The sequence below is a fragment of the Eucalyptus grandis genome, chromosome 11, assembly GCF_016545825.1.
Source record: "Eucalyptus grandis isolate ANBG69807.140 chromosome 11, ASM1654582v1, whole genome shotgun sequence".
Classification (NCBI taxonomy): Eukaryota; Viridiplantae; Streptophyta; class Magnoliopsida; order Myrtales; family Myrtaceae; genus Eucalyptus; species Eucalyptus grandis.
Window position 1 is genome coordinate 46992526 of NC_052622.1, and position 20960 is coordinate 47013485.

Consider the following 20960-nt stretch of genomic DNA (forward strand, 5'->3'; position numbering starts at 1 on the left):
GTCGGGGTCGGGGTCGGGGGCCAAGTCTTTTCGGACAAGTCGTCGCAGGGGAACGCTTGGATAACATCCCTCGGCTTTAGCTCTGGTGGGTTAAAAAGAAAAAAAAAACGTTTTTTTCGTTTTTAAGTTTGCTTTTTTTTTTTTTTTTTTTTTACCGGTCTCCGTTTGCAATGATTTTCTCGCCGTCTGGTTGGTTCGGATCAGTCCGGTCTCCAATTCTGTGGACTTTTTTTTTTTTTGGTCGGTCTTCTATGGAATTCATACAGGGCGATTTTGCGTAATGTAATGATTTCGCTTCGGGCACGGAGAGAGAGAGAGAAGAGAACAAAAAAATAAAAAAAGGAAATTTGAGTTAAAATTAAAAAAAGGGGAAAAAGAAAATAACGCGGCTGCTCTGTACACCAAAACCAGAGAGACCTCTCTCTCTCTCTTCTTTCTTTCATTCTCTCTCTCTCTGATTCTCTCTCCTCTCTGCTAATTCGATTCTTACCCACATAGAGAATTGTAGATCACGCCATAGCGATCTGCACACTGGAGCTGGGGAGCGTCTTCTCGAGCAGGTCGATTGGTCAATTAGTGCGGAGTTTTTGGTTGGAGGGGTTGTTCTGATTGAAGCAATTTCGGATTTTTCTTTTGGTTCTTTCTTTTGGGGGAGGGGAGGGGAGAGGAGAGGGGGGCGGGCGTTGCGTTCTTGATCAGGTTCGATTTTGATCGAAGCTGGGGAATCCCCAGCTGGGTCTTGCTTGTTTCTCGGAGCTGGATAATGGGTCGAAGGTTTCTTGTTGTTTAGAGGAGACAGCTTTCGGTTCTTGAGTAGCTTCTTTGATTTTTTTTTTCTTTTTTGCTGTTTTTTTGGCCCCTTGATGATTACCGCGAGAAACAGAGATGCAAGAAAAAGTTTAGCTCTAGGATCTTTTGGAGGCGACGGAAAGATGGAGGATACAGAGCTCGAGGAGGGCGAGGCTTATTCTTTCCATGAGAACGGTCATGGTTTCGATGACGGCATAGACCCTGATGTTTCTCTATCTTACATTGTGAGTTCTTTTCTAATTTGTATTCGTTTCTGTTACATTCTCTGAACCAGTTCATTTATTGTGGGGAGTTTCTTGTGTTTAACAAGTGCTGGATTTTAGGATTTGACTTGCCATATTTGGTCCACTTTACCTCCCATTTGTGGGCTGGAGACACTTTTATAGGTGGTTATGTTTAAATGTGTCTGTATGGCACAGAGATTTGTTCTTGCTACGGGGTTTGGATGCTATTGGACTGAGTTTCTTGTTCACCAAACGTGTTCTAAGCATTCTATACGAGGCTAAGTCTTAAGAATCTGGAGGTAATGAAGAACACTTGATGGAACGATTTAATTTGAGAAGGAGAAAGATATGTTGGCACAGGATATTGTCTAGCTGTTGTTGGCGTTCTCATTTTCATTCCCAGCAGTTTTATGTGTGTGGGGAAAGGTATTTAGCTGGAAAAGGGTTTTTACTTAAGCGAAGTTTTTGATCTTGAAAAAAATTTAGTACGAAGAGAGGAAGAATGGTGGATAGGATTATGAAGTAATTTTCCTCTTCTTCATGAGACTTTTGGGTACAGTATGGGTATGGCTATATCTTTGTATAAACCGATACTCTGTCTCCTTCATTCTTTTGGTCAATTGTCTAAGTGTCTTCAGGATTGGTTTCCTATGTATCCTTGTCCCCTTTACCGTGTAATTACTGGGGAATGGTTGACGTTGCTCTTTTAATTTTGAAGGGAGAGAAACTTCAGCATGTGCTGGGACACTTCCGTAAAGATTTTGAAGGAGGGGTATCAGCTGAGAACTTGGGTAACTGGAAAAGTTAAAGATGATACTTATTTGTGATCCAAGAATGACGGATGTGTATAACCTTAAGTTTTTGGGGATATGTATTCCACAGGGGCAAAATTTGGTGGTTACGGTTCGTTTTTACCAGCTGACCGGCGGTCTCCTGTCTTGTCCCATTCAAAATCTCCACCCAGAGGTCAGAATTATGGTACACCACGGTCGACATGTGCTTCGAATGTAGAGGTAGAGAGTGTTTTCCTTAGAGAGAAACCTGTTTTTCAATTTGGTTTTCCTTTTACTACTGGATTTAGCACTTAAAGAATTCTGCTTTGACTCAGGATTTGCGCAACGATTCTTCAGTTTCCTTGCCCGCTGCCCATATGAATAGAGATCGACCTGTTTCTGCTGCCACCATATCACACACTTCAAGGAAGAAAACGAATGTGGAAAAGTCAGTTAAGCAAGATGGGTGCATGCCACCTCTCCAGGCTGTAGAATATGCTGACAGTAAGTCTGCCAATTTGTCTGATCAGAAAATGCTGAAGGTTAGAATCAAAGTAGGTGCGGATAACTTGTCGACACAGAAAAGGGCTGCAATATACAGTGGTCTTGGCCTTGATGTCTCCCCAACTTCATCGACGGAGGATAGCCCCTCTGAAAGTGAGGGAATGAGTCATGGACCCCATGACACGTCATTTGAGTCTCCCACCAGTATTTTAAGGGTGAATAATTTCCTGACCATTTTTTGAATGTACCAGTTTTTTAATTGCCATTTCGAGGTTAGTTGTAATATGTTTACTGATTCGGTGGATCAGATGATGACTTCGTACCCGGTGCATGGAGATTTGCTGCTATCACCACTTGCGGACGATCTTGTTTTTTTCACCATAAAAGAGAAGCATCCATCTGATCACAGGACTGGGCCTGCTTCAAGTGCCGATCCAGCAAGCTCTGGCATGCAGGCAAATGGAATTAATTGTCCGAAGGATCGGAAAAAGTTGATCGGCAAAAAGAAATCGGGTTCATCAAGAAAAAATGAGGATTTGAAGGGGGCAAAAAGCCGTAAGGGCTCTCGGAGCAGTGCTGATGCTGCACCCAGTGCACCCAAGATGGAATTGGACATTGACACGCAGGCATGTGAGGAACTAGTTTTGAAGACTTTGAAGCTTCCAATCATATCTAACATAGGCACTCCAGGTGATATGGTGAAAAGCACACCTGGGGAATCTTATGGTGCCCATGAAGCCAGCACTGTAGCATTGGACAATATCCTTTCTGATCAAGCTGCAGAAGAGAGTACACAACCATTGTTTAGTCAAGAATTGGGTTCGCTTGAGAAGCCCAAGGCTCGTGGTGCTGGGAAACCTGCAAGGGATAAAAGAGGAACTGCCATTGATGATATTGCCGTTCACTCCAGGAAAGAAGGTATTAGTGCGGAAGAAAATGTTCGGGAGTCAAAACCTGACTTATGTATCATAAGGGGAAAGAATAATTCAGCTGAGCCAGTGGTTCAGACACATAGTCCTTGTGAATTTACTGCTAAAAAAGGTTCTTATATGGACAAAGATGGGTTGACTTTACCTTCTGGAAAGGTTAATCCATCTTCTAATGGGAAAGAAAAAGTGAAAGTTAAAAATGAAGGTGCGGCAGCTGCAGATGCATCCAAAGAGAGCTTGAGTGGTTCAACATCTGTGACCAAGGATAACAAGAGCCATAGTACAGACAATTCTAAGTCTAGAAGTGGGCGCGAGGACCCTAAACGGGCCAAAAAACCCGGAAAAGGAAGGGAGAGATATGAAGATTTCTTTGGGGATATGTGTGGAGAAGAAGAAAGTCAAAATCAGCTGATGAAAATGGCCCCTGAAGAAAGGCGGAAGGACTCTAGTGCCGTTGAAAAAGGCATCTTAGGATATGACGTGAAAAAGGAGAGATTAAGTAGCAAGAGAACTGACATGGCGTCCACATCAGAAGCAGAGTATAATACAGCTACACATTTAGGCTCTGGCTCTGGAGTTAACCCCACTGGTGATGCAGCTCCTTCTACTGCGGCTCCTGTCTTAATACGAGAAAACTGGGTGGGTTGCGATAAGTGCCGAAAATGGCGGCTTCTACCATTTGGAAAAAATCCCATTGACCTGCCTGAGAAGTGGGTCTGTAGCATGCTTGATTGGCTGTAAGTTCCTTTCAAGTGGCATCTTTCTTCTTGTGATTTAAACCAATAATTATAGAAAAATAAGGTGCTTGATATGTTTATTTGAGCTAATGATTTTTGCTTAATTTATAATAAATGAGGTAGTGAGGGTGTACATTGCTTCCATGATCTATCCAATTTTGGTCTACTTCCACAACTAATTTGCTCATTTGACTTGTTTAGGTCTGGGATGAACCGATGTAGTGTAAGCGAGGAAGAAACTACAAGAGCAATATATGAAATGTTTCGTCTCCCTGTTCCTGATGCTCAAAAAAGTGCTCCTCTTACTTCTGATGTGATGGGCCTAAACTTTGCCTCCTACCAGGATTTAAATAAGAATTTGGGAAGTTGTAGTCCTCAAGCTCTACCTCTATCTTCTGGTGAAAAGAAGAAACATGGAATAAAAAAGCCATCTTTTCCAAGGAACAAAGATGGTCCTGCTCAACCTTTAGACTCTGAGAAAAAGCTCATTGCATCATCTAATAGTAGAAGCTTAAATGATGTAAATGGGACTTCTCTGGAGAATGAAGCTGATGTTCGGCGGCTAAGTAAGAATCATGACCTAGAAGCAGAGAAACACGGCCATAAGCATAAAATACGCGAGCGACATTCCAGTGGAGGTAAATTTTTTTTTTAATCTAGAAATTTGCATTTTTTTGGAAATATTTCTGGTCAAAACTCTGTTACTTACGCAGTGGTATAATGACCAGGTGATGGGAATCGGCTGAAGTCCAGTAGAAAGAGGGAAACTGAGCCAGATTACCTTAAGGCTTCAAAGAAAGTCAAGAATGAAGGAGTGTTGCATGCTAAAGAAGATTGGAGGTCAGATGATGGTAGTTTTACAAGGAAGGTTGGTCATAGCTCTAGTAGTGGATCTCCTGCTTTTGTGGGGAAAAATCAGCAATTGGATGACCGAACTGCTTTGAAGGTCTCAAAATCCAACACAGCTGAGAAGATTCAAGTCTCTGCCAAGTATCCGCGAGACAAAGTGCGGGATTCTTCAGATAGTGGGTGCCTCGAAGCTGGGAATTCCTATGAAGGAGAGTTAGCTACAAAAAAGAGGAAGAAAAGGGACATCCATGGTTCCCAGACTGGTTCAGAATCTCTACCAAGTATGGACTTTGAACATAATGACAGTGAGGTTCCAGTCAGAGAGATCGATCGCAAGAAAGAAAAGAAGCCAAGAACTTCCAAGTCTGAAGGAAAAGAATCTGATCTATGCAAAGGAAGCAGTAGATCTGACAAAGGGGGCAGTAAGATGAGGAACCAACAGCTTGAAGATGATCTGGCTGGTGTGGACACAGATCCTGCGAAAAAGAAAGCAAAATCCTCACAACCTGTTGCAGCCACTTCAAGCTCTTCTAAGGTTTGTGGTTCCCGTAAAAGCAGAGGAAGTCTCCAGGATACAAGAGGCTCTCCAGCAGAATCAGTTTCTTCATCTCCTATTAGAAGTTCAAAGCCTGGCAAGCTTACTCCAGTGACTAGAAAGCTCAAGGAGAAATATGATTCTCAAGATGCCACTTTGCCTCCCATCGGTAGCCCGAGAAGGAGCTTTGATGTTGATAATGGAGGTGAAAACTATGCCATTCGAAATGATTTTTCTGCTGGCAATGCAAAAGGACAGTCTCTGCCTTCTCCAGAAGTCACTAATCGCAAATCTATTAAAGAAGAAGTTGATTATGATCAGGATACTCCTTGTCCGAGTAAAAAACAGGATTCAGACCAGTGCAGTAATGACAGAGAGAATGGGGACCTGTATCCTGCTAGTGGGTATCATTCTCAGAAATCTGGAAAGGACTCTTCTTCACAAGTCAAGGACAGAAGCAAGAGTTCCAAATACCGAAGTGATGCTGAGACTACTAAGATCTCTTTTGATGACTTCCAAGAAACTGTGTCTTTAAAGGAAGCAATGTCCAGGGATTACAATATAGATCTTCAGGAGAATGAGCATAAAGAGCTTGAAAAGAAGGATTCTGCTGGAGAATCGAGAGGGAGGACCTCAAGAGGAAGTCAATCGAATCTGAGAGGGCACGAGGATCGAGATGTGAAATTAGATGCTGGGCATACACAGGATGTACCTTCTAATTCAAATTGGGATGAAGAAAAATCATCCGTAGGGTTAGCTTCTTATAAAGCTGATCAAGCAGGAAATTTATCTCAAAGAGGGAGGCCACTTCTGGTGCCACCATCAGGAGCAGGTCATACTGAGATAATGAGATCTCGCTCTGCAGTCGCTCCATTGCCACTTAGGGGAAATGAAGCAGGACTTGCAAAAGCAGACGCTGTTGAAGGTAATGTTGCATCAAAGGCGAAGATGAAAATGGCGGAGGCAGATAAGGAAATTGGTAGTCAGCATCAGAGTTCAAGACGACTCACCTCCAATGGAAATGGGGTTCGTCATATCGATGCCCAGAGTCCAGTTAGAAGAGATTATCTATCAAACCAAGCTGCAACAAAGGCTTTGAAAGAGGCGAAAGATCTGAAACATCTTGCTGATCGTCTGAAGGTACTTGTATTTATTTCTCTTAAAAGGGTACCTCTACCCCTATCTTCTGGTGTCTTAGCTACATTCCATTTTTGCAGTCCTCTGGAGAAAGAACTGGTCTTTACTTCCAGGCAGCCCTCAAGTTTCTTCATGGAGCATCCTTGTTCGAATCTAGCAAAAGCGACAGTACAAAGCATGGAGAGATGAATCAGTCAGCATCAGTATATAGCAGCACTGCAAATTTGTGCGAGTAAGTATCAAGTGTTGGCCCCTATACTTTGCAGCACATGTGCTTCTTTTCGATGTTGAGAAATGATATGAATATCAAAGCTTTTCCAAAAGTTTTCCAGTGACTTACCCATCGGTTCTTGTTTTAGCCTTTCTTATAGATATTTGTATCTGAAGAAATGGTACATAACTTGATGACAGTGGTTTAATCTGTTGCAATGAGGCTTCAATTTGTGTCTATAACAATGGGGTGTTCGGTGCACATTGAGCACTCGGCTGATATCCATTGTGCATTTCCTGTGCCATGCGCACTGGTTTTAATTGAATCACACCTGCCCACTCTACTTGGGTGGCATTAAGAACAATTTGTGGTGGTAGAGACCTAGGCCTTGAGAAGAAAAGAAAGCATGCTTACCTCTTAATCAACCTGCTGGGGTTCAGTATAAGGCTTCATTGATTACCCTACTTGACAGCCTATCATGAGTCATGTACTTCTGCTTCAGTGTTAGAAGCTCTGATCGCTTCAGTACATCCTTGTTCTATGTAGAGTTACTCCTCTATTTATCCAAATCTGGTTTTGGTGTTGCTTTTCCTTTCTGGTTTAAAGCAATTCAGATCCTTGCCAAAAGTATTTATGACATGGGGAACCGGCATGTATGGTTGAACAGTCATTTTATCTGTGGAGTGCATGACTTTCATGAATCTGGATTGATATCTCTTCATGGTCTATTAAGTCTGTATAGATTGTTCTATACTAGGGTAGCACGTAGAAGCAAAAGCATGTCATTTACGGTGTCCTATTTCATTTCTGGCCCTCTTCTTTGGTAAACCTGGATTGTTGTGGCTTCTTTCCTCATCTTTTTGATAAGTTAGTATCTGTGCAATCCTTAGGTTTTGTGCCCATGAATATGAGAAGTCCAAAGATATGGCCTCTGCTGCTTTGGCCTACAAATGCATGGAAGTAGCATATATGAAAGTAGTTTATTCATCCAACTCTGCTGCAAGCAGAGATCGGCTTGAGTTGCTGCCAGCATTCAAAACAAATCCTCAAGGTATTGCGAATGATATCCTCATCCTGATAATGGATTGCTTTTGTGTTAGATTATGCTTGTTTCTCTGAATGTGCGTGTGTGCATATGTGCAATGAAAACCTGATTTCCTTTTCAGTCATGTAGGGTTTAGGTTATTCCAGTTGCTTTCCTGTTAAATCATTGAATAGCTCATGTAGTTTGTAAATCCTTGTGCAGCGAGGCCTTCATCACTTCCCCGTGAAAACTATTCATCTGTTCTGTTTTTTCTTTTCTTTATTTCTTCTTTTGGGATCAGAGCTTGACATGTTAACTTTCTGTACCATTATATTGCTCCAACTAATCACATTATATGGTTTCCCTTTTATTTTCAATGCATTGTGATTTCAAACTATGATTTTGTTCTGATCAATAAGAAGAAACTGGATATTGCAATGCCTTTGATGCGACTTTGGTGCTTATTGACCATTTTATCAGGCGAGTCTCCTTCTTCTTCTGCATCAGATGTAGATAATGTGAACAACTCAGCAACAGCTGATAAAGTTGCCCAGCCCAAGGGTGTGAGCTCTCCTCAAGTTCTTGGAAATAACTTTATTTCCATGCGGATGAAGTCTAACTTCACCCGGTTACTCAGTTTCGTAAGTGATCATGATGAGATTGAGATACCATGTCAAATTTCCTCTGCGCTGGTATTTTGGAAAATTCTAAAGCTAAAATTTATGGCTAAATATGTTGTGCTTCCATGGCTGCTTTTAGACTGTCGTACTTTTATAATTTTAATGTTAAGATCTTTAAATGTGTATTTCTGCAGGCACAGGATGTAAACAATGCAATGGAGGCTTCTAAAAAATCACGGGTTGCTTTTAGTGCTGCTAAAGCTGCAGCAGCGGATGCTCAGTCCAAGGAAGGTATTTCGTGCATTAAGAAGGCTCTTGATTTTAACTTCCAAGATGTAGAGGGACTGCTGGGACTCGTACGCCTCGCAACAGAGGCTATAAGCCGATAAAAGGGTTCAGTTTTCAAAATCATGAGTACACGCTGCTTGGTGCTTGTATCGACTGGTGTCGAGCTAGAGGGGAATGAAAGGGAGGCTGGTCTTCGATTCAGTTCCTGAACTAAATGGTTAAATCTGCAAAACAAAAAAGCCACAGTTCAGTGACCTCCCTTAAAGTCTGAGATATGAATTCGCAGAATGTACGGATTAATGGTTCTTAATGCATCTGCTGCTTCCTCACTTGATTGCCAGTGGTGAAGAATCTGGTATTGTCATCTAGAGATGCATTGAGGATTTATTGATGATTTTGAAGGTTCATATCAGAGTCACAATTGATGAAGCATCATTTGTATCCGTATACATAGTTTTGCGGGAATAAGTTTTCGGCCTGCTGAATTATTGTGGTTAAATAAAACAACTCAAGTTTGGGAAGCTGCCAGCATGTATATACTGTCTCTGTATAGACCATTTCCAGCGCGCAATCCCTTACCAGTGTATTAGCTGAAGGTAGACAACTACATTGTTTTGGTAAGTTCTACTTCTGTAAAGCTAATGCTCGCTTCTTCCCCCCAACAGTGAACACCCACAAAAAGAAAAAGAAAAAGAAAAAAACCTATGGCCCCCCAACAGAAGCATGTTTGCTTGTTTTATTGACTATATGTCCAAATTTGTGCAGGTCACTTCTAGAGTTTTCAGTGCAGTATGAGAATTTTTAACCAATTGTTGATGTCAATAAGATGAATAAAGGGAAGGCGGGATCTCTCTATGGTGTCAAGAGATTGTACAGTAATTGTGAACGCAAAGCTCCCATTCTCCCCTTGTGGTTGTACTATTGGGAGGTCCGTGTAGTTGAACTTTTTGACGAATTGGCTTCGACATTTTTAGTGCGTTGAAATATACTCATCCTGACTTTGTTTCCTTCTGCAGTGTCTAATGCAAAGGAACTTCTTTAGCTGAACAGGGACAAAACTATTAAATAGGTATTTGTCCAAACATCCTAATTCTTTGAGGTGTTAGAATTAGAAGCGAGATCATGGGGAGGCTGTTGGGTGAACCATTCTCTCTCCAATTTGTAAGACGATGTAACTTTATGATAGGTATGTACACATAGTTGTAATTATATCTCTATGATAGCAACATAATTTTTCATTTGATTAGTCTGGCCTTTGTAGACAGTAGAAATAGATATGAGAAGTTCTTTATTTAATCAATTCAAGAATGTGATGTCCTGATTAGTTTCTGTTGTGCACTCTCAGTTAATGCTTGTGCAAATTAGATTGCGGTGTCCCCTGAAAATTTTTGGGCGCATAAAAATGTTGCTGAAGTCGAAATGAGAGCATCTAAAGGTTTTGACAGTGGTTTTGCTTTTTATATCTGTCGCTGTGGGCATATGAAGTTTTGGGAGCATGTTAATGGTGTAGCAATCCGATCTGAGAACCAAATCTGATTCTTTCCCAGATAAATTGTCTGACCTTTGTATCCCTTTGGAGGTTTTAAACGGAGTCAGCACTATGGAGTTGAGGGTTTTTTTTTTTTTTTCATGTGAAATGATGATCACATCGCATCAGCCAAAGAGATCTAATGGAACTTGATCTGGCCAAAATGTTAATGGGTTGTTTGACAGCGAAAAAGTATTGTCTATAGTGCACTGTGTGTTTGTGTGCTGTTTTTACTGAAGACTGTTTGAGCATCAAGTACTACAAATTCTTCACTCATGGTTTTCAACATGATTATGGGACTAACAAATACAGAAATCGCCCGATCTAGAGTACATTCTTATTTTTTTTTTTTTTTTAGCTGATTTGGTTTCTTGAACAGAAAAACACACAAAAAGAAGCCTGAAAATGAAAAGGATGGAGACCGGCCATGGTCCGGCTATTCTTGCCCAAGCTTGAGTAATGGTCTCGCGACCCTCAGCGGTCTGTCTGTCCGTCCGTCTCTCTCTCTCTCGGTGTATGGTTGATGTCTCGCTTTGACGTTGGGCCACATCATCATTCGGCTTGTCGAATCAATTGCGTGTAATGCAATTACAATTACCAGAATTCAAACTACCCAAAGAAAGTGACCCAAGAAGTACGATTAACATCAGCTCAGTAGAGCAGAAGTTTTTATGTCTCCAGGGTGACCGAGAAAACGTTAAATTGAACGACGAAAAAAGGCAAAGATATGATATTTGGTTAAATTCTAAACTGGGTTTGATTACACGAACTCGAGTAATCAGGTAAATTTAGGAAGCAAACACCGGTCGACCTGAAACAAGTTCGTCCGTGGTTGCACCAGACTCGTTCAAGTTACAGCTCTATAACATCTATAGATCCCTTTCCCAGCTACTCAATGAACGATCTCCCCGTTCTTTTTTTCGGCCAACAAGAGATCTGCCTCATATTTACAAAAACTTAAATTTGTTGCTATTTTCTTGAGTGAATGACGCGGGCATACATCTTGCACTCGTGACGTGTCTTGCTAGTTCATGTCAATATCAGATACATTGGCAATGTATTATCAGGCAAATTAGCGTTGTCCCGATCCCATGTCTCATTTCCGCCTTCCTGTTGTTACTCCAGCCCTAGTTCATTCCCGGAATGTTTAACGTGTCAGACAGGGAAAAGAAGCAAGCCAAATATTTTGTAATGACAGGAACACAATCAATGGATTGTTAAGGGTTTCAAGATAAGAGTAACTGTGTTCTATGAGCAGACAGTTTGAGTTAAGGGTTCAGGTATGATTTTTGACATATTTTGTATCACCAAACAAGCAAAAAGAATGGCATCTAACTTAAATTCCAATACAAAATGCCTTATCAAAGGATGTTTTATCCCCCCTTTTTGTCTCGGAAGAGATGAGGGATGGAAAACTAGAACGAGAATCTGGTGTGCGGCCATCGGGGTATGTATCTTAGCAAGCTCGGATTGTCCTCATCCCTTTCTGAAAAGTCTATGGCGATCAAAATTTCCATCCGCCTCTTGATTACTCTTTTATGTCTGGCTGCAAGCATATCTAATCTCAGTCACATTACAACTTTAAGATGGGAACAATGAAATGACTTAGAAGCTAATTCTGGGTCCTGGAGGGAAGACTCATACCTTCAACATACGCTGCTGGCGCTTGACACATTCTTCAACCAGCGGTTGATGCCTCAAGACTTTATGCCGCTCCATCGTGTGCATCAATGGAGGGAGAGGAATCTGCAGCAAATGTTTTCTGCAACCCTTAAACTAAATGAAGCAAAAGCCGAATCGAAGGCAGCAGTCATGGAGAAAAGGTGCTCTCGATACTGAAAATAACCTGAACTCTCGAAGTAGTGGTGGGTCCAGGACACCGTGGATGTGCTTGGTTGCTTGCGCAGCAATTTGTTTCCACACGATGGAGACTCGAGCCCTCTAACCAAGACATGTGGATTGAATTCAATCCATGCACGAGTCGATCGCTAAGCGCCTCAACGTATCTGACCGGTTGTATAGCAAAAGCGCAGCTGCCTGTAGAGAATGGACATCCCATGACGCATCATTTACACTTCCACTTCAGCTTGAAAGCATTTCCATTTCTACCTGACCATGGAACAAAAGTTGGAAGTAAGTAAAATTACCCGAGAGGTTGAGAATTGATTCAACGGGGATTTGTTCAAACTCACCAACGAATTTGCAGGTTCCTGATGAGTGTATGCAATGAAGCTTCATCCGCGGTCTTCCTACTCAGAGACAATCCCTCGGATGACTTCAATACCAGGCGTCCTTGAAATGTACCCGAAAATGCCAAGCCAGCATTTTCTGCCACCCGTATGCCTACCACTACCGCTCCAGACATTGTCCTAAAACAGCATTTTTTTTAGCCAAAAAATATTATTATAAAACTCGATTATGACCCATAAATACGAATTTATAATTCTACTTATAGGGGTTCTAGCTATAGTTCTACTTATATATCTACTACTACCACTCCAGACATTGACCCAACTTTTTATTTGGGAATAAATTTATTAGAAGTCCTAAAAAATGTTAAATAGGTGCAATTAACTCCTAGAGTTAACACAATCAATTTATTTAACGAAAAATGTTGACTTGTCATTTTTAAATTAATTTATCTCTAATAGTTGGCATTTTTTGATGTTTTCTTTTTAAATCTTATTTAAATCATATAAAAAGAAACTACAAAAAAGCTAACATTTTATTTAAAAAACAAAACTGAAAAAAAAGAAAAAAAAAAAGAAAGAGAAAAGCAGGGTAGGCCATGTTGGAAGGCGCTGCTACCGTTGCCACCCATCACCGGAGGAGAGTGATTGGCCTTTGCCAGAACTTGGACAAGGCCTCGTCGACTCGAGCAAGGGCGCCCAAAACTAGAAACCCACCTAGATTTGGGCGACACCAGCTGTTGCCTAAAGTCGGCGAGCTTCGCTAGCCTTAAGCGAGGCCTTGTCGACCCAAGGCAAGGGTTAGCATCACCTAGATTTGGGCGCTTGAGCATGAACCCAAGCTTAGTGAGGGTTGCTGGCCCTTGCGTGAGGTCAGCGACGCCTCTCGAGGGTGGTCAGCTTAGGATTGGTGAGAACTAGCCACCCTCGCTCAAGGCCGATGGAGGTTGTTGGCCCCTTCGGAGATGGGTGGCATTGGTGCTGGTGCTACCAGCATGGCTTGGCCAGCCCTTCTCCTCTCTCTCTTTCTCTTTAGTTTTGTTTTTTAATAAAATTGCCAAATCAAAATTTCGTTAATTAAATTTACGGTGTTAATTTTATGACTTGATTGCAACTATTTCATAAGTTTTAGAATTTGATTGTACCTTTTTACAAATTTTAGGACTAAATTACGCTTTCATACAAGTTTAGGACTTCTAATGAACTTATCTCTTTTATTTATACAGATGTAATGTTGACAGCCCTATGTGACTTAATGAATTAGAAGCTTAATCTAATAGAATCTTGATGGAGAGTAAACATGTCATATAGGTATAAATTTGATGTTATTTATGTCATAAAAAAATTTATGATAAACGTGTCACCCTAAATATAGTTGAGGGTTTTTTTTCACTTTTTGTGGGAATTTTGGCTTTTTGTGTTTTGCCAAAAAAAAAAATTATATCGTTGGTGACATGGTGCCACACCAATAGCATTTCCAAAGCGTTTTGAAAATCGTTAAGCCAAAGGTTTAGGACTGTAAGTGCAATTATTATCATTATTTTTTTTTTCCTAAGGGTTGAGAGTCTCACCTTGAGTTTCTTTTAAGAGAGCAACATGATGTACTGATATTGCAGGAAAAACATAAAATTCAAACCGCTACAAAATTGAAGTTAATTTAAAGTTTCTTGGGTTAAGAAAGTCAATTATTTGAGTGAAGATGACTTATAATTCAGAAAAAAATACAGACACTTCTCAGCTCATATCTTCCCCATTCCCATGGAAAATAGCCATCGTTGAAAGAAAAGAAAAGAAAAGAAAAAAACAAACCTCGTTCCGACAACCATGGGCTTCAGATTTTGGAACCTAAGCAGCTCTGTCTACAGAGCCTCCGTCTCGAGAACATCGCCGGACGCCGACAGGATCCTCCGTCACGGTCGCGTGATCCGACAGCACCTCCGTCCCCACCTTCGAGACCCGTCTTTCGGCGGCCACTACGATGTCCCCAGGAGGTGGCACCTGGGCCATTCCCACCACGACCACGACCGCCGCCCGTTCTCCGCCGGCGAGGACGGCGTGCGGATTTTCCGGCTGGGCCTTGCCGCCGACGTCTGCCTGGCCGCGGGGAAGGCCGTGACGGGCTACTTGTCCGGAAGCACCGCCATCATTGCCGATGCTGCGCATTCTGTCTCCGATGTGGTTGGTCAATTTAGCTCTCTTACACTTGGTTGTGTTCATTTCCTTTTGGCTGTTCTCAATCTTATATCTTTGGATCGAGAAATAGAGTTTTTTCTTCTTTGGGATTGCTTTTCGAAATTGGGTTTGCTTCAGATCGACTTGGGTTGTTTTAATTTTTGTGCTCTGGGAAGCAAACTCAATAGCTTTTTTAATGTATTCATTCTAACGTAAAAACATTAAGTGCCAAAGAATCTGAGAAAACTTTTGAATGTGTAAACAGAGTTTATGCATTTCCATTGATGAGAGTGGGCTATGATATATATATAAATTTTCCGTAGATTGGTCAAGGCAGAGCAAAGAAGATTTGTGATGGTTTTCCTCCTTTTGTAAAACAAAGTTGTGGGAAATTTGAAAATGAAAAAGATGAACCGTTTGAGGACATCATATCATCTTGAAAATGTAAATTTGAGTTATCTTAGAAATTCAGTGGGGAGCCCATCCTTAGCTCAAGCATATCCCAGATTTACCTCATCGCTGTACTTCTTCTTTTCATTTGAATCGCAATCGGACTATTTGGGGTATCCAGGGGAGTAAAGTAAAAGGCTAGTTTTGTGTTTGGTCGCATATGGATAGTTTTGCGTGGCATAGTCAAACATCCATTTTTTGTGCTCAACAGCTATGCTTTGTCCTTGTTTCTTCTATCTATCACTTTTTTCCTAACTGCAGGTTCTTAGTGGCGTTGCATTATGGTCATATAAAGCTGCAAACGTTCCTAAAGACAAAGATCACCCCTATGGTAATCTATTTATACGCATACCCTCATTAGTCTGACTTAAATAAGTTTTATTCTCATCTCAATCTATACCTGTATTCTATATGAATTGAAATCAACACAAAGGAGCAACACTGTAGAAACCCTCAGGGATCTTGAAGAACAGTATCAATGTTTCTGAAATTGCATGGCCTTGGCAACTTAACCTTTGTGTCTGTCTTTTTGGATAACATAAATGCTGTGGATGTACACACGTACCCTTTCCTTATGGATCATATGTAATGGTCCAGTTTTAAAAGTCATCTCTTCTTTTGAGTCTCTATTACCTGATGCATGGTGGTTCATGCCTTGCTGGGCCTTACAGTGAATCCGATTTGTGTGTGGCCATGACATTTATTCTCTATCTCATGTGAATGTTCGTGTTGCTTACTTTCAATCGACATTGGGTTGAAAACTAATAATTAGATTACATGACATGTCATAACGCTCTAGAAGAGAAATCTCTGACACATAATAGATATGCACATTAATATGATTATTCGTCGTTGATGAGGTTCTGTGACATGATCTGTTTTAGTGCTGTTTTTGTTGAGATGCTAAACTAAAGCAACTGTGTTTGCTCGCTCAAGGCTTCGCTTTCTTTGCTGCAGGACACGGCAAATTCGAGACTTTAGGGGCACTAGGAATCTCTTGTATGCTTTTGGCTACAGCTGGTGGTATTGCCTGGCATGCTCTAGATCTTTTGCTTGTATGATATGTTTCTTACTCATTCTCTGTCTCGAAGAATATGTGTTACTGGAAAAAGTAGTAGTTCCCTAAACCGTTCCTTGCAATAATATTCTCAGATGATCGAGTGAATTCGATCTCCTTATTTAATAAGTGATGCATTCATCTCAGCTGTAAGGTCTGCTTTTATTTTCTTGCAGGGTTTGTTGTCTGCCACACCTGAAATAGTCAACCATTCCGTCCTAAATGAACATGTTCACAGTCATCATCACGGTGGTCATCACCATGGAGTTGACATGGAGCACCCCATCCTTGCTCTCAGTGTGACAATCATATCAATATCTACTAAAGAAGGGTGGGTTTATCAGTTTTCTCTGCCAACGTAATAAAATAGGTTTTTTGTTGTGGAGATTGCATAGAAAGGGAAATTTTTAGTGTGCATGGTGTATACGAATACATTGCATGGTTCTCTCCTTGTTGCATGACCATACGATTTGTTAATGTTGTTCAAGTGGGTCTTCTCACCTCTGTGCTTTGACAAACATGTAACTTCATATTTCACCAATTTTCATATCTTTTAATTAATAATATGTTCATGCACGTCTTCTTTGTAACACAGTCTTTACTGGATAACAAAACGAGCTGGTGAAAGGCAAGGCAGTGGACTAATGAAAGCAAATGCATGGCATCATCGTGCAGATGCAATTTCATCAGTGGTTGCTCTTCTTGGTGTAGGTAAGAAAATTTACATGCATTGCACAGATTTAGCAGTAGTTCAATAAACCTTCTAGTTCAACTCTTGAGGCATTGTCTATGAACGTTTTGGTTTCTAATTGACAAATGCTGATACGGAGTCATTTGTCCTGATTCAGGAGGCTCCATCCTGGGAATAAAGTTTCTGGATCCCCTAGCAGGACTTGTTGTATCAGGCATGATCTTTAAGGCTGGACTTGAAACTGGTCACCAAAGGTTTTGTTCCTTTCTGAATATTTACCTCTCATTGTTATTGGATAATTAACAAGACAATCATAATAATTGCTAGACCTAATTTCAGTGCTTTCCATTTGTATTATAACATGATTTCTTCTATTATACTAAATTTCAATACTATTATATGATCACTTGCTCCTTCCTTCATCTTGGGCATGAAAATTTGTTTTTATTTCTTTGAAGAATCTCAGTCACTCCTCATTAGCCAAAGGCACTCAAGTAAGTTAGCTGAGAAGAGCCGCATGGCTAAAATGTACCTTGTAATGAGGAAGTCGTAATAATGATTGGTTTGTTCACATAAAAGTTTCACATTGTATCTATGATCCATTGAACTAACGCATTTTCCACTTTATCCTATTCTCAACATTAATCTCAATTTTCTCGTCTTTCTTTCAGCGCTTAAAGTATCCATGGTCATAAATAAGTTTTTAGTGCCTAAGCTTGGATGTACTATCATGGCATTCTAACTAAACTCTTCATTCTGACATCTCTTTTCTGACCACAATTTAGCATTTTGGAACTGGTGGATGCTGCAATTCCTGCTGAAGATTTAGATCCAATAAAAGAAACAATACTTAAAGTTGAAGGAGTTAAGGTATGTGTAGTTTTTATTGTTATTTTGCAATGGTAGTTAGTTTTTGTGGAACTCATTCTACAACTTTCTATACTTTGAACAAATCCCTTGTGCAAAGTAGACATTATGTGCATTCCAAATTTGCTTTCGGCACTTAAACCATATGTAGAGAGTCGTATTGTAATTCAAGCATTAGATTGGAGGTGTTTAACGCTTGATCATTTGTAGCCCTTGAATCATAATAATTAATCCTTGGTTAGGTGATGAATGATTTCTGGTAAGACTTGTGTTTTAACGAGTAAATATTCTCAAATTCAATGTAAACTATGCAATGCTACAAAAAGCACTTGTACAACATGACAATTGGATACTCTTCTAGGGATGTCATCGATTACGGGGAAGGAGAGCTGGTTCATCTCTTTATCTTGATGTGCATATTGAGGTGAGTTTTTATTCCAATAATTTCAAAGTTCAGTTCATGTAGTGATAAATGAAAATTCATAGGAAGCAGCTGGAACTTTCCAATTTTCACACATAGTGTGATTGAAACTGCAGGACTGGTTTTGCTTGACAATTTGTCTTACTTATGTGCCACAGGTTGATCCATTTGTTAGTGTTAGTGCAGCACATGGAATTGGTGAAACCGTTCGTCATCAAATTCACGAGTCCCACCCTGAAGTTACGGAAGTTTTCATACACATAGGTATCATCCTTCCTTGTCAATTCCAGATTTATATTTGTTTATGTGGACATCCTAGCGTCTTTGATGATATTTTATTCAGTCAAATGGATGAAACTGGGCATTCTTGGTTTGTTACTTCTTTACTGGCATGAAGAGATCAAATATAGATTAGGCTACAGTAATAGCCTTGGGTTTCGGTGATCCTTTTTTTTTATTAATTCTGCATAACTTTTCGAGAAAAATCTCATGGTGGACATGAAGTTACTAGAAAATAGGAGGAATTAAGCAATTGGAGCACGTCTCCTGTTAGTTGTCATAATTCAAGAAATTTCAGAGAGAAACTTTGGAAGTGTGAATCTCATCGTTCCGGCATCTTACTTTTATTTATTTATTCTGCATAAATTTTCAAGTCAAATCTCATGGAAAATTGATAGCAGCAAAGAATGATTGAAGGCATGAACAATACAGTAAAGATTTATGATCCAATTCACTAGATCAAATGAGTTGATAATTATTGTGACATTGAGATTATCGTCATGTTTAATGAAGATTGACCTTTGCATCAATCTGCCACTCAGACAACACTCCAATGGGATTAGAATTTCTCAACTAGTCAAAGTTAGTTGTCCTTTTTAACATAACCTAGAAGTCTATTATTAGTATCTTGACAATTTCCTCAACCTCCCTATTTTACGGCTTTTGATGATGTTATGTAGTTCTTCAACTATAGTCAACTGTTCTGAAAGCTTAAACTGTTAGATAAAGACATAGTTTATTATTTAAATATTATAACACTCCCCCTCACGCTTAGCTTGGTCTTTTGCTTAGTACTAAGCGTGGAAATTTAATTGGGAAGGCAAATGAAGTCTAGTAAAATTTGAACTCAGAACCTCTAGTTTTTATATCATGTGAGATTTTGGTGGGATTATAGTCAACTGTTCTAAAAGCTTAAATTGTTAGATGAAGGCGTGATTTATTATTTAAATATTACAATGGAAGCCTTAGGTATGAAACCAAAAGGAGGTTACTCTTCCTAGGTGTTCACTGCAATTTCCAATAAAATTTCATCATTCAAAAGGATAAGTTCCATTTAAAGTTAAATCCAGAATGGGCTCACTCCTTTGACAATCATCAATCCTACATCAGTTTTTTGCTCTGATTAATGTCACAATGAATATGTAGGGACTAAAATTTCATCTTAGTACTTTTACAAACTCTGAAATCAATGCAAAGTGAATGAACTCTGCTGAACATAGATGTTATTTTCCCTCAGCTTCAACTAATGTCTCATATGAAACCTCTGAAAGACATTGCGGCATTCTCATTCAACTTGCTGAATCTAATTTTTCTTTTTTCTTTTTTTGTCAAATATCTGTAGACCCTTCGATTTCTCAGTTTTCTCCAACAAAAATGGATGAACAAAAACTCTCAGAGGGATTAGTTGTGCCGAACAGAAACAATTGTGTCGATGACAAGGCAATTGAAGCTGTTGTCCATAATGCTGTCTCATCAAAGCTTTCAAAGGTACTTGTTAGTTCTTTTCATGTTGAATTCAAGATATGCACTGGCAATTTAACTTGATTATTATGATTGTTGCTGCATCTTTTGCTAGTTGCTGGTGTTTTGAATAGACAGGCATTCATTACATTGTTGAGAACATCTCACTCTATTGAATTATAACTTCAGAATTTGCATCCTTGGGCACGGAAATCTGTTTGTGCATACATTACATATGGATGATTACTTTCCTGAAGCCAACTAGTGTGCCTTGCAATTAGTGTTGCTAAGGACAGATCCATAGTTTGGTCCAAATAAAGCGCAGTGTGGCCAAATGTAAATATGAAACTAGGCCATACCAGTGCTTGGGTTTTTCTGAAACTTAGCATCATGTGCATGGCCTTTGCATATGGCTTGAGCTTTTCTTTTATAGTTACATGCCATATTCCACCGTAAAGTCACCTCATGGCATTGGCTTCCGAACTTTCCATTGCAACCGCATATAAAATGACAGTCTCCAGCTTGTTTCAGCAAATGGTTGTGGAGCGCATAACACACCACGTGTTGCAAGGCAAAGTCCTACTTGAGGTTGAGGTCTCCATGCCTCCAGAGATGTTAATACGGTAGATACTCTTACCACTATTGTGGCTTCGTTCTTTGCTAAAATATGACCTTGTACTGGGTCGTCTGATGATGTTAATCATTCTTTGTTCTAGAGACGCAATGGAGGTAGCGAAAGAAGCCGAGGAGCAGGTTTTGAAGACCGACACTAACATAGTTCATGTCAGCTTTCAACTAAGTTTAGGGCGTCGAATACCCCGATGCGATGATGATTTAGAAGAAATGAATCAGAAATGAATCGGGAGGCCAAGTAGCAATCGAGTTTAGAGGCTTCATTGGAGATATCTCCCGTGAAGCGCCAACATATGCCATTTAGGTTAGAGAGTATATATGAAGAATAAAAATCTGTTCCTCCCCTTCCTCATAGTATGTGGTAATGGTTCACACACTAATGATTAGGTCCATGAAAAGACTTGTTTCACCCTTGAAGGCTAAAGTTTTGAAGGCTAAAGTTTTGAATAGCCTTGTACTTGTTTTCTGTCGCTCTTTGGGGCTGGAATGAGATACTAAAAAGTTCGATGCTGTTAATGCTGTTATTTTGAACTGTTCTAACTTTTTTGTCTTTTTGTTTTGGCTAGATTTT

The 20960-nt window shown here is 40.1% G+C and overlaps 2 protein-coding genes and 1 long non-coding RNA gene across 4 annotated transcripts; 2 read left to right on the forward strand and 1 right to left on the reverse strand.

The window, feature by feature from the left end:
• Positions 1 to 398: 398 nt before the first annotated feature.
• On the forward strand, positions 399 to 9970 carry LOC104426732 (cysteine-tryptophan domain-containing zinc finger protein 7). 2 transcript variants are annotated; one of them, XM_010039876.3, is made up of 13 exons: positions 399 to 1034; positions 1753 to 1825; positions 1917 to 2047; positions 2143 to 2526; positions 2620 to 3977; positions 4179 to 4615; positions 4706 to 6501; positions 6579 to 6730; positions 7600 to 7760; positions 8214 to 8374; positions 8548 to 9258; positions 9407 to 9569; positions 9658 to 9970. In XM_010039876.3, exons 1-11 carry the CDS (start codon positions 864 to 866, stop codon positions 8740 to 8742), a joined length of 5019 nt encoding a protein of 1672 aa, XP_010038178.2. In that variant the 5' UTR covers positions 399 to 863; the 3' UTR covers positions 8743 to 9258; positions 9407 to 9569; positions 9658 to 9970. The 2 variants fall into 2 exon arrangements, with proteins under 2 accessions (XP_010038178.2, XP_010038179.2); XM_010039877.3 differs by having other exon boundaries at positions 8241 to 8374.
• Positions 9971 to 11415: 1445 nt separating this feature from the next.
• LOC104426733 lies at positions 11416 to 11973 on the reverse strand. The gene is made up of 2 exons (XR_721884.2): positions 11814 to 11973; positions 11416 to 11715 (listed from the first exon to the last, which is right to left on the reverse strand). It is a non-coding gene; the product is annotated as an uncharacterized LOC104426733 (long non-coding RNA).
• Positions 11974 to 14094: 2121 nt separating this feature from the next.
• LOC104426734 (metal tolerance protein 2) lies at positions 14095 to 20928 on the forward strand. The gene is made up of 12 exons (XM_010039878.3): positions 14095 to 14536; positions 15242 to 15311; positions 15938 to 16035; positions 16214 to 16368; positions 16633 to 16748; positions 16886 to 16982; positions 17514 to 17598; positions 17957 to 18019; positions 18175 to 18280; positions 19638 to 19783; positions 20288 to 20379; positions 20473 to 20928. The coding sequence occupies exons 1-12, from the start codon at positions 14183 to 14185 to the stop codon at positions 20612 to 20614; spliced, it is 1524 nt and encodes a 507-aa protein (XP_010038180.2). The 5' UTR covers positions 14095 to 14182; the 3' UTR covers positions 20615 to 20928.
• Positions 20929 to 20960: the final 32 nt, after the last annotated feature.